The sequence below is a fragment of the Agelaius phoeniceus genome, chromosome 9, assembly GCF_051311805.1.
Source record: "Agelaius phoeniceus isolate bAgePho1 chromosome 9, bAgePho1.hap1, whole genome shotgun sequence".
Taxonomy (NCBI): Eukaryota; Metazoa; Chordata; class Aves; order Passeriformes; family Icteridae; genus Agelaius; species Agelaius phoeniceus.
The window spans coordinates 4,507,902-4,521,834 of NC_135273.1; the positions used below are offsets into that span (position 1 = coordinate 4,507,902).

Genomic DNA, 13,933 nt, shown 5'->3' on the forward strand with positions numbered 1-13,933 from the left:
GCCGGGGGCCGGGCGGCCGCTTTAAGGGAGAGGCGGCGGGGCGGGACCGGACCGCGGGCACGGCCCCCCCCGGGATGGGACACCCCCACACCGCCCCCCCGGACAGCGACATCCCTCGGGACAGAGACACCACCCCGGGACAGCGATATCCCCCCTGGGACAGAGACACCCCCCGGGACAGAGACACCCCCCGGGACAGAGATATCCCCCCCGGGACAGAGACAGGAGACAGCCCCCCCCGGGACAGCGATATCCCCCCCGGGACAGAGATATCCCCCCGGGACAGAGACAGCCCCCCGGGACAGAGACAGCCCCCCGGGACAGAGATATCCCCCCCGGGACAGAGATATTTCCTCAGGACAGAGACACCACCCCGGGACAGAGACACCCCCCCCCCCCAGGACAGCAATATACCCCCGAAACAGCGGCAGCCCCCCGGGACGGAGACATTCCCTCGGGACAGAGATATCCCCCCCCAGGACAGCAATATCCCCCCGGGACAGAGACATCCCCCTCGGACAGAGACACTCCGAGGGGAAAAACTACCCACAGTGGGAAAGCTCGAGGTTCTGTCATCCTCTCTCCATGGAAGGTTGTGTCTCTTTGTATCTCCACCTTTAATAGTGGTTGTTCTAGAGAGGAAAGGCGTAGAATTGTTTTTTTTTAACATATCAGACAGCGACATCCCCCTCGGGATAGAGACATCACCCCCGGGACAGAGAGATCCCCCAAGACAGAGAGATCCCCCCGGGACAGACATCACCCCCAAGACAGAGAGATCCCCCCGGGACAGAGACACCCCCCGGGACAGAGAGATCCCCCCGGGACAGAGACATCCACCCCCGGGACAGAGACACTCCCCCGGGACAGCCGGAGGTCCGGCGCTGCGGGGAATCTGGGCGGTGAAAGCACCGAAATCGCGGCCGGCAATGATGAAGATCCGGGGAAAGGCTGATAAGGCGCTCCTGCGAACCGGGGGAGGGGGATGTGAACGCTTCCCCACCTCGGGAATTACAGGAAAACAATCCGAAGTAAGCGCCGATAAAGCTTCCGGCTGATAAGGGGATGGGGGGAGCGCGGGGTCGGTGGAAGGAGTGAAGGGATGAATCCATTCTATGGAAATGTACGCAAATATCAGGTAGTTGATAGCAATATCAACTCCCCACCGGGAATGGCCGGTATTCCCGTGAGACCCCCGGCTGGGAAGGGCGCGGGAGGCGCTGGCCGGTACCCCGGGGATGGGAGGAAGGGATGGGAGGAAGGGATGGGAGGAAGGATGCTCCCGAGCCTTCTGCTCGGCCCCGCGCTTCGCCCGACACTCTCAGTGCCGCAGGACGAGGGGGATACCAGCAATTAGCAGAAGGTTAATCAACCGAAATAATAATAGGAAAAAAAGAAAAAGAAAAAAGGAGTTTTCCACTATCTCAGGCAGGCTGATCCCATTTATCCGGCAGCTGGGCACCGGCCAGAACCTATGGACAGCGGCCTCTCTGCCATCTGCTCTTCGGGCACGTACAAGGAGGTTTAATTACATTTAATTACAACCAAGTGCCCTCCGAGGGACAGGGCATCCCTGCCAAAGCTGAGAGGGAACGGTTTAACAGAGCTGGAAATTAAGCAAAGCCATTTTTTTTTTTTTAATTACAAGCCGATTAAACTTTTGAACTGACTCTCAGTCTATAATTATTTCAGTGTACCTTTATCAGGCGCCGATAACCAAGCAGCTAATGAACTTTACAACCCATTAGGTGAGAGGAAATGCTGTTAACTGCTCGATGAGCTGCAACCAAGGAGTTGAACTTGTCAGCAACTACATTAACACAACATAATCAAAAATATTTTCTCCTAAGAAAAATTTAGCAACGACCCATTTGAGCTTTGCAAGCACCAGAATTCCTGTTGTTCCAGGGAACACCATAAAAACTTATCAAACTGTGTGCAAAACTTATTAAACTGTTGGTTAGTACCTGAAGCTTGGAAACCAAGTATAATCCAGTGTTCCCAGTTAAAGTTCCAGTGTTCCCAGTTATATCTGCAGTTTTCCAGTAACTTCTGTACTCAGCAAGAAAAGAGATTCCAGGAGAATCCCCTGATTTCAGAAGTGATCCAAGCAGTAAAATCGAACAATTCATAGAAAATTGTCTTAATATGAAAATCATTTGTGTTAACAAGTCTTAAGAAAAAGCTCAAAAATATTAACAAGTTAAAAATCTTTTAAATGTATGTACATATGTATACATATATATACCCCCCTTTATATATGGGGGATACATATATCCATGTATGTATATATGGATAGATATCATGGCAAAATGTTTCCAAGTAATTAATTATCCATTGCTTATCGACAGCTTTGTGGATTTTTTTTGTTTGGTTTGTGTTTTGTGCCTTTTAAAGATAAATCTTTACCGAAAGCTGATGAGCTTTTAGCAGGAAAGAAAGAAACAAACAACAACCCCCACCAAACAAAAAAAACCCAAACCATTTATATAAAAACAAAAACAAACAAACAAACAAAAAAAAACACCAAAAAAAAAACCCTTGTGGGGTTCAGGAAAGATCTCAGAAACTCCTATTTGGAAGCAGGAACAAAATACTCAAGATAAGTGAATTATTGTGGGGTTTGATCCTCCCCAGCCGAGAAAGGCTCTCTGCTCTCCTCTCACATTGCTGTGGTCAGGTAATTTACAGCTCAAAGCCACTGCAGCCTTATCTCCACAGGCAGGATAAAACTACCCAGAGTGGGAAAGCTCCAGGTTCTGCCATCCTCTCTCCATGGAAGGTTGTGTCTCTTTATCTTCACCTTTGATAGTGGTTGTTCTAGAGAGCAAAGGTGTACAATTGTATTTTTAACACATCAGCCAGCACTATCAGCTCCAAACTCTTCTTGGTAAGAATGTAAATCTTCTATTGAGTATTAAAACACAATATTTTACGATATTAATTTTATAGTTGTTACGTAGGTGCACAAAATCTGAATATAAACATCTTGCTTTCCAGAATAACCGAGCTAAGTCTTTGGGGAGGTTAATAAATTCGCTCACTGAAAAATAGATTTGTTAATTGTCTACCTGATCTGTGCAGAAGTGCCTTAGACCTGAGAGGTGCTGCACAAACAGCAATTATTATTTCTCCTCCACCTGATACAGAACAGCAGACATTAACACCAGAAAGGCCAAAAATGTGGTCTGAAAAACACGCTCCCGAGTCTCAGAGGTAAAATATTTCCTACTTTTCACACGGAACTGGCTGATAGGAGGCTCCACCTAGAGATCACACAGCAGAAATTCCCCCGGAGGGATGGAAGTATGGGCACTGCTGTCAGGGATCCAGGGGTGCTGTGCCAGCTTGCCCTGCCCTGCAATGTGAGCCTGGGAGCACCTGGGCACACACGGAAAGGGGGGAGCAAGAAAAGGATGAAAAAAGGGCACACTTGGCCAGAGAAAAAAGGGTAAAGTCTGAGTCTTGAAGGGTCCTGGCCAGAAAAGAGCATGAAGGAGCTTTGGGAAGTTTGGAATGCTGATAGTCTGAGCAAACTCCAACATCTTGGACTTGGCAGAAACTTTTCCCAGCTTTATTTTGTTTGCTTCATTATTATCTTTATTATCATTATTTTGCTGCATGCCTTAATGGCTTCCTCTCAGATTTTCGGGGGAAAAATTGTAACAACGCTGCTCCCACCTCCCAAAAACCCAGGATTTCTCCACTTTAACATAACAAGAGAAATCTTACAAAAACTTAAAGAAAAAGCAAAACCTGTAAAAACTACGTTCATTGCTGCATACAGAAAAAAAAAAAAAGCCACTGCTTTGAAAGAGAATGGCTTCAAACCAGGGAATTGAAAACTCCACGTTCTTTCCCTGATATAATCTAGCCCTGGTGCTCGACAAGCATTAACTGCTGGCATAATTTACAAACGAAACGAACCATCGGGGTGTCTTTTGTAAAGGCTGACCCGGAGCCAAGCGCCCTGCCCCAAGGAACAATTGCTGATCTGCAGCGAGCGTGTCTTTGCGGGCAGGTGGCATTTCCTCCCTGGCGGAGGGCAGAGCTACCAGCAGCAGCGCACGTAGGACACTGCAGGCTGTCAAACAGCCCTGAAACTTGGTCATTTATAGGGAAAAAATACCCAGAGTCTCAGGAAGTGCCACCCCTCTGAAGGGGCACAGTGCACAGCCAGGTGGGACGGTGGAATCTGGGGGCCAGGCTGGATTTCAGAGAAGCCTTCTGATCCATCCGTGTAAAGACAGAAAAATCCGTGTCACCTTTCCTTCCCCAGGGGGGTTTTTTATCAGTATCCCTTGAGAGCAGAGGTGACTCAAGTGTCCCGAATGCAGAGTGGTTTAAATTCTTGCAGGATGCGTTCGCTGCGCATCCTGATATGCAAAATTCCCCTCGTTTGAAATGCAAATCCCTAATGACAGTGTCAAAAGCGACACTTTGAAGGGCAGCGTTCAACAACTGCTAGGCCATTAGTAGTGCCTTCACAAATGAGCACCAGTTTCTTTTCCTCAGAGGTTGCACCGAAAATCTCAAGTGAAAAATCCAGGCAGAAACAACTCCCAGGGCAGGATTCAGGTTTCAGTTCTCCAGAGAGCTGCATTCAGTATTTCACTATTTCACCTCACCGCAGCAGGGCTTTAACAGCTCACTGGCTTGGAGCATCAAATGATTTGAAGGCTGTTCTGCAAAGTTCAGATGACTATTAAGACATTAAATGAAACTTAAAAGGTAAAGCTACACATGGCACAGAGAGCTTCACTGCTTTCATTTCAACTTTTAGACTGAAATTCCCTATCCAGTATTTCCCCATCTTTCATTTCTTCCCTCTCACCTCTATTTAAAATGGAATTGTTCAAAAGACAGTAATATTTCTCTTCCACACCTTCAGAGTGTCCATTTTAGTCGCACTCTAATTTCTCCATCCATTATAATACTTACTATAAAACTTAAAAAAATATTAGCAAAAATAACAACAACAAAAAAAACCCAACGTGGAACAGCCCAGTGACTTAACAACTGGAGTCTCCAGATCAGTTTTTAAGCATGAAATACACTTTAAAAGCAAATTAGTACTAGACTTGATTTTTAAAGCTGGAGTGTGACCCCTAGGTGGTGCTGACATCCTGATATTCCACAAGGTTAAGGAATATTCCATTTATTAAACTGTATCCTAACACATCACCCCTCAGCAGCTGCCCCCAGGAACATGCACTGCAGGCAGCAGTTCCATTTTCTGTAAGTATTTTATTTTAACACAGCGAGTTTAAAGCTGTGGTCATACAGAATAATTTGATTTCCTCTCCAGTGAAGGGGCAGAGTGCACAGCCAGGTGGTGGCAGTGGAATCTGGGGCCAGTCTGCATTTCAGGGAAGCGCCCCTGAGAGAGAACCGTTCTGATCCATCCGTGTAAAGACAGAAAAATCCATGTTACAATGTTTTCTTAATCAATATCCCTTGCATAACATGTAAAACTTCCACAAAAGAAACTGAGATTAGCACAAGAAAATCAGCTCAGTCTGTTCAATTTCATTCTTAGGCTACACAACCTGATTAGATTTGAAGAATTAGAGATGCTATGGCTGGATGAAGGAGAATCTGCTCTCTTACATGCTGAAAAAGAATGTATTGCTCTGATTAAATACTTGTCATGGTGCAAAGAAACTCAACCAGATGTTATTTTAAGTTACCCAAACTGATTTATTGACAATTTAAATGTGACATATTTACAGCACTGTTTCTAAAATAATTTAACAATTTTCATAGATTTATAAAAGTACTGATAAATAGGAGACCCTGACAGTGACCAACCACAAATATTTCCCTATGCTACTGAACTACAACAGTAGTTCATTTCTTTTTTCATTTTTCTCTTTTTCCCCTCTTTTTGTAAGTCCCATAATGGAGCTGCTTTACCTCCACCCAATGTGTAAATTTGCCAATACCAAAATACAATAAAATGACCATGCAGTGTGAAAGCTGTACCAGAGCAAGTGATTTCAGATGTTAGACTACAGTAAAAATATTACAATGCAAAGTGTCTTCCACACAGAATGTACTTGTGAAAAAATAAGCTTTTAAAGAGCTAATGGTTTCTTTTTATAGAAATTAAAACCTACAATACTAGTACAGACATTTACAGTAATTTCCAATTCTGTGCTAGTTTTCACATATATCTAAAGTCAAACAAAACCAGTAATTTACAGACACCACTGCCTTAAGACAGTGGTTAGTTAGCTTATGGATAAAAAAAAAAATAAACCAAAACCAAAAGAAGGTGCTGATATAATTTAAGGTTTTGAATTTCATTATATTCCATTCTTATATGACACCAATTATTCTGTCCTGGGATCAATAAATTGCTGTAGTAAAGCCATCCAAATCTCTCAAGCAGGAAGTCAGTTTGGAAGTTGGAGAGAAGATGGACTTGCCTGATATGTATCTTAGGTTCCAGCAGACAAAGGAAGTCTCACAAAGCTGGACAACTGGATCACAGTAAGCAGCAGCATGAGATATTTGTGGGGTTGGGATTAAAGCAAATGGTTTTTTTCCAAAAATGATGAAAAGTACACACCACCTAATCCAGTACTTGAAATGTAAAGGTTCTCCTCGCTGGCATCACCGATGCCCCATAACACAATGTACACAAACAACAAATACTCACTTTTTTAAGAACACATATTGCACAGCAGTGGGTGCAACACCAGAACACTGGTACCCCTGGCATAAATCTTGATTTAAAGAGCTGTTTCAAGCTATGCTATCCAGAGCAACTCCAAGCCAACGCTCAAACCCAGTAAGAATGGTCTGTGTACATCACTAACCCAAAAGTGTTTCAACAATGTGAGAGAAAACACAGGCACTTCAGATTCTTAGTGCACCAAAAGTTATAGGCCACGACTGCAGGACTAGGAACAGTTCAGTACCAATAACAACACAACTAAAGGAGCTCTTCCACTGATCAATACAGAAACAAGAACTGCTCACAAAGCACTGGGAAGGAAATCATTCTCAAAACAGTAACCAAACGATACATTTAAACATTTAAGAAAACATAATTGCTGCAAAGCCTAATGTAACACAACATAAACCCTACTTAGTTAAAAAGATCTAAAGTGTCCAAATTCCAAAGTCCAAATTCTCTTCTCCCCCCCTCCAAAACACCAATACATGCAGTCCGTGGAAATCCAAATGTGCAAAAAGTTATAACCCACCTTTAGGAGTGCATCAAAAATAGGCTGACTATTCAAAATATTATTTTAGTGGAAATTTTACAGCACCATAACTAGAATTCCAAGGGAGTTCAGAATTCTTGTTCTGATAACAAATCAGTTGACACTGTTGATCTTAAAGAACAGAAGAAACATTTTGTGCATTTCCTGGTATCTGGAAGTCACGGAGAGAAAAAATTCTCATATATGCCTAAAATCTTACTGTAGTTTAAGATGAAATTAAATAATCACATTTGTTGGCAACAAGTTCTCCAAAATAGAGCATTAGTTGCAAATTTAGTAAACCTGCCAGATTAGGAATTAGAAGTTGCTGGTACCTTGCTTACTTGCAGAAGTACTTTTTTTGTTTGTTTAATGCATTTTGGGTTGGTTTTTTTTCCTAAACTGTGCAGTTTGGCCCCTCCCTAGTAAGTGATTTACTATCAGGCTTTGAGAAAATGCCTAAGGTCCATCTCTGACCCTCAGCTGAAAGGCAACACACAAACACATTATATATACCCATGTGTGCACAGGAACACACACACACATATATATAACAGCAGTGCTCCGGTTTGTATTTTTTTGTGTTTTTTTTTTTTTTTTTTTTTCTCATTCCTGGAATTTTCTTTGGTTCAAAGTCCGAGCAAGGAAATTAAAGGACCGAACAAATGGATCATTCTCCAAACACTTCCATCCCTACACATCACTGACTGGAAGGCTTGCATCATCCAGATCCACAAGGCCAGGATCCTGTTCCTGAGTGCCATTTTTGCTCCGGGGTTCCCAGGGACCCCGGTCAGTCACTTTGGAAGTTGATTCTCTTGGAGCGACAGCCTGGATCTTGTAGCTCCTTGGCTTGGCCTTGGTAAAAGACTCGTGAAATCCTCGTTTCTCCAAGGCAGGGGGTTTGGGGTGAGAGGCTGGGGCCAGAGGGCTGCCGTGAGGGGCTGTGGAATGTGAGCTGGCTGCACGGACAGCATGGCCGGGCTCGGCAGAAGGTTCGGGATGCTCCTGGAAAAAGAAGGGGATTGTCAGATGAAGTGGCTGATGGCATGTTGGAAAGATGCAGTTTCAGATTTCACACTCATGAGAAAAAAAAAAAAATGAATACAAATATCGAGACAGAAAATACACAAAGCGAAGCATCAGCCACGGCAGCAGGAGGCAGGTGCTTTGTGAGGCTCTGCTTTACTGAGTGTGAGCTCACAGCAACATCAGCTGCTGCATTCAATGAAATGAATTTCTTAAATCAAGCACAGCAGCTCTGTAGACTTTAGTCCAGCAATTTAGGCTCCTCATTTTACTAAGATGTTAAATAACCTCTTGGAGATGCACACTTTAAAGGCCATTGAAAGTCACATCTTTCCAAAGGAAAAACATATTCGGACCTATTCATATCATCAAGCACTCATATCCTGGATCCTGAAGCAATGCACATTTTACTGTTCCCTGTTCTTGGAGCACTAAGTCTTCCCAATTTCTCAAAAGGACCAAACAAAAATTTTAAGCTATCAAGGCTATATAAAAATTTCCAAAGTTAATGACCTAGAAAGAAACTGATACTTAAGCTACTCCCTCCATGCAAGTTATTGTTTTGTGTTTATTATCATTATTCTGCTGACCTTTACATAACTATTAAAATATCTTCCACCATTTACTTACTGACAAAAACAAGTCTCCAGACTACCCAGGAATGATTTAGTTGTCTGAAGAGCAGGCATGGAATGCCATTTGGATGTCCTGGGATAGCCTGACCTCCTGAACAGGAACAAGAAGTTCCTTGGGCTCTGCACTGCATCCATGAGTTCTGTCAGGATGTCTCAAATCCCTGAGCAGTGCTGGGTTTGAAATGCTCTGATCCAAATGCTGTGTAATGTTGCAGTGAACTGTGTGTGCATTAGGAACTGCAGCTGCTGCCAGTTCTGCCATCACCAGTGTTAGTCCAGGAACTAAAGGAATCTGCCAGCCCATGTGCACACACAAATCAAAGCATTTCTCAAGCACATTTGTTAGCAAAAAAAAAAAATAAACCCCAAACCCATCACAGATGTGTGTCCAAGATGCAAATATAAATCCTAAATTAAATACTTATTTTTTTCCACTGTAGATTCTTAAGTTTCTTTTAGAATGTTATGACATTCTCATGACATATGAATTAATAAATTTAGTGAAAATGGATTTTGCCAAGTACTACCATATTTCTTTTTATAAATGAGCTTAATGTTATTGGATGAACCTGTGCAACTTTTTTTTTGGACTTGAGTTTGGTGTTCAATTTCACTAAAGTATTTCACATCATTTACATTGCCTTATTTCATACCTGACTTGATATTCCACTTAAGGAAAAAAGTTTGCTTTAGGAGAACTTATGAGTCACTGGTTTATCTACTGTTCTTACTATTAATAATTTTACTTCACCAAATAGGACAAAAGGGATATTAAGACAAGATCTCTGAATTTTTCCTAAGCTGCCCTGAAGGATGCTCAGATTTTACTACCCACACTGGCTGCAATTTCACAGTTAAGAGACTGTGCTGCTGCACTACTCCTAAGGTGCCCTGCTTTGAACAGGGTATTGATAATACATTATTATATAATGCCTCTATGTTTGAACTAATCATTTCATGCAGAGATCTCATAAGCCATGCAGATCAGGCTACTTCAGACCCTTCTAAACCCTAGAGTTACAACGTGCATATCCTGTGTGCACTCATCTGTATTAGTTTGTGGGCAGCTTCCATTTAATCTCACTTTGGCGCAGTTTCAAAACAAATGTAAAGTAAAGTGGAAATATGAACTCTCATGCAAATTAGCTTTAGTGCTTTCCTATTAAAGTGACATCACTCATGGTTAAATATTTACTGTGCTTTGACGAATAAGCAGCGGTTTTGGTGTTTTTCATTTCCAATCATTTCAAAAGCAAGAAAAAACAGTGCAAACCTGTGAGTGAACGATATTATTGATGAGTTAGTTTTCAGTAATGGTAATGACAACAGGTAGCATTATTTTTTAGTTTGTTTTATAGTGCAAATTAGTGTCTAGTCCTAGCCCTCTGTTAAGAAGGCGAGTTTCCATGAGAGCCCACATACGTGCTGCATTCACCAGTTCTTGATGTATACCTCTGTATACAAGGATTCGACAGCCTTCTGGCCTGCCGCATCTGGAACACAGTGCAAAGCTAAGATTAGAGTCACCTGGACTTGGGAGAGAGGACAACACAGGGAACAAGAAGTGATGCTGACAGTCAGAGCTACATTGCTCAGTTAGCCCCACAAGAAAAAAAAAAAACACAGGGAATAAAGCATACAGAAAGAAAAGTTACCTGCGTGTTTTCATTGCCCCCACAAAGAGAAAATTTATATCAGGGAGTTTTATTTAAAAGCATGAAGCAGCTATGAAAAATTGGTGGAGAGCTTAGGCTGAGTTACCAGAAACATGGTATCAACGCAAATTTGTAATCAAAAGCCAGGATTGAATTATTACATTTCAGATTATGGGGGTAATGATATATCTAGTTTATTACAAAACATCCCAGAGATAGAAAATGAAAAACACAGCATGCAATACCTGAACTGTGAAGTATTCCTGGTGCTACAGCTGGGCATACTTGGAGACACTGTGACACCAGAGTAACTCCCACTACTTTCCACAAGTTAATAAGCTTTGTGCTAAACAACTAATACAGTTGAAATGCTAGTAGGTATGAAATGCTGGCATCCACGTGGCTTCAGAAATATTAACATTTGTCACAGTGCCCCACTTCAGTACTGCAAGATGCTGTTCTCACTGCACTTTCAACAGCAAGAACTAATTCGTGTGAGCCTAGATCTCTTAGTTTAAATTTATATAAAATAAACTATCAGCAACAGAGAATGACAATTTAGCAGTGAGAGTTGCTACAAAGAAATTCAGATATTGTCATTTGATTGCAAAACACAGCAATTAGCAGAAACACCTCACAGGAATTAGAAAGTTTTAATTTAACTCCCAAAGTAGTAATAGTGACAGATCATACTAGACTTCTCCAGGTTAGCACTACATTATCTACGTGTTCAAGACAAACAACGCACAGAAAGTCACAGGTAGGACTAGAAGAAGTGCTCAATTAAAACCACAAAGTGTTTGATGTTTGACAGTTCATGCAAAGAGGCCACGTTACTACAGGACAGGAGAGAGGGAAGGCAGAAGGAAGAGGCAGGACTGAGTGGCACAAGTGAACAGGAGCTAGTGGCAGCCCCTCTGAGGCGCAGGGTGACGTACGGAAGCCGCCGATCTGCCCGGTCCCCGCTGCGCCACGATGGCCCCAGAAATGGCCTTGATCCAGCTGTGCATGTCCTCGGGGCTGTCTGCCTGCAGCCAACAACAACACCATGGTCAACAGCAGCCTCAGCCTGCCCACTGCCCCACCAGCTGCAGCACAAGCTAACCCTGCTGCTCAGTGTGCTGCTGAAACACAGGGGGACCTCATTTCTCACAGGCAGACTGTCACAGACATCTTTTATGAAAAATCCTTTCCTTAGGATTTTTTCTCCTGAGAAGCTGAGAGGCCTCAGGAAGAAAATGTAAACAATGATTATCTGCTGCTGTGGAATGCAACAGGTGGATCTCTGATTGGCCCATGTTGGTTGTTTCTAATTAATGGCCAATCACAACCCAGCTGGCTCAGACTCTCTGTCTGAGCCACAAGCCTTTGTTATCATTCTTTCTTTTTCTATTCTTAGCTATCCTTCTGATGAAATCCTTTCTTCTATTCTTTTAGTATAGTTTTAATATAATATATATCATAAATAATAAATCAGCTTTCTGAAACACGGAGTCAGATCCTCGTCTCTTCCCTCATCCTCGGACCCCTGTGAACACGGTCACAGCAGACTTTATTTCTTAACCCAGACATTTCTTACTCTGAAGTTAGAAAATGTATACCACTATATAAAGCAGTAAATAAAATATCCTGAAGATCACATTCCCCCTGAAAATCATGCCATGGTCAAAGTGAAGAAGTGCTGCTATTTCACTTTTTAAGTGTATTTAACTCTGGCAGTCTCTTGGGTTTGCCGAAGTTTAAAAAAAGAAATTACCTGCACATAAAAGGTTCGAGAAGTTGTTACAATTTCAAAGAGATTGTCTCTCATCATTATATCACTGCAAATGAAATACAAAAATACTTCAAAAGCAAGTACAACTTTCCCACTGTATTTTAACAAGACTGTAGAACTGGCAGAGAATCAGAGCATTTGCTGCCTGACTTTTGCATTTCTTTATCACTCTACTGTTTTTTTTACTATTTTTTTACTAATTTTAGCCCTAGGACTCTTTAGTTTACCAGTGGCACAAGTACTTTTAATTGGAACATTTAAAATCATATAACATTAAGTCTAAAATATATTTTAATCATACATTTTTAATTGGAACATTCTAAATCAGATGTTAAGTTAAAAAAATATTTATCATTTTAGTCAAATTTCTGTAAGTAGTCTACTAAAGAAGAAACAGAAAAATCAGTATCTTTTAAGTGCTACAAAAGCAATTATTCTTTAGTGTATTGCCATTTGGTAGGAGGGAAACAGCAGGGTGAAGAGTGTTCTCAGCCAGATTCATCCATCTAACACGTGTTAATGTCCTCTAAAGGTTTAGAGATTATGTAAGCAGAGCAGAGACTCCTGAAATTGCTGCCTCAGACCAGACAGCACCCACACATCTCTAACTCTTGGTTCCATGATATTCCCTTGTTCTGCCCTTTTGCAAATTTGCAAGTTTGAAACACACATTCATACAGAACCCTCAAAACCCATTTAATGCACAAAACAATGTGCTGTCCCATAAAGAGGGAACATCCCACATGCACACATTGAAGTTATTGAACAGTTCTCCAAAGGGCAGCCTGGCCATGACCAAGCAGGCAATTCCATCCCATGTAATGACATCAGTGCTTCCCTCCTCACCTCTGTTTGCATTCCTGAACTTTATGGACCTCCTTAAGTGGTATAACCCTGAGAGGTTCCTTTTCCTGTAAAAAGAAACATGTTTTAGTACAGCATATTTAATAACTAGAACAGAAAGCCAGAGGCCAGGACAGCAGCAGTCTTACATAAATGAGACTTTCAAGGCAGTCAGTATGAAAAAAGTGGTGTCAACCAAAATTTCACTTGCTTTTGTAAGTATTAAACCAACCATGGCACTTGCAATGAAGAGGAGGGCAAATCAAGTAGCAAAACCTCCCAAAACATTAATTCCATACTATAATGAAGAGAACCGTGCTGTCCTCTTCCCCTAAACAGAGCAGAAAACTGACCCTGGCCTCAAGCAGCTCATTTCATTAAAATTTTGATTACATTAATCTGCTATGAAATGCTACCATAGAAGATGCTGTGTTAATTGGACTGCATGACATGGCTTTAAGTGAGATTAACAGTACCCTCTACTTAATACAATTTAAAGTACTACAAAGAAACCAGTCCTCAACACCTGCAAAAGAGCAAGTACTCTCAAAGAAATTCTGTTACCATAAAAAAATAAGTGTTAAAGTTTCACACAACAGGAAAAAAGTGAGAACATTCAAACAGAAACACTTTCACTTGTCCCATGACAACATAATATCACACACACTATTATTTTCTAGTGGCTGTTGCAGTAAACTACAAGCAACAACTTATTTTACCTCCTACTGTGATTTCTTTAAGCCAAGTTACAATGGATTGCTTCACTTGGCTACAACTTCCAGA

General features: G+C 41.9%; 1 protein-coding gene across 5 annotated transcripts in view; it reads right to left on the reverse strand.

Annotated features, from left to right (window-relative positions):
* Positions 1-5,676: 5,676 nt before the first annotated feature.
* Positions 5,677-13,933, reverse strand: part of PLEKHA1 (pleckstrin homology domain containing A1) — a 31,664-nt gene continuing 23,407 nt past the window's right edge. For 2 of the 5 annotated variants that reach the window (XM_054637062.2, XM_054637063.2), the window contains exons 9-12: positions 13,154-13,218; positions 12,290-12,353; positions 11,472-11,561; positions 5,677-8,222 (exon numbers count right to left, since the gene is read on the reverse strand). In XM_054637062.2, the coding sequence (XP_054493037.1) occupies positions 7,908-8,222; positions 11,472-11,561; positions 12,290-12,353; positions 13,154-13,218 (534 nt within the window). In that variant the 3' untranslated portion in view covers positions 5,677-7,907. Of the gene's footprint in view, positions 8,223-10,073; positions 10,372-11,471; positions 11,562-12,289; positions 12,354-13,153; positions 13,219-13,933 lie in introns of all 5 variants that reach the window. The other 3 variants (XM_054637067.2, XM_054637064.2, XR_013183419.1) reach the window with 3 other exon arrangements.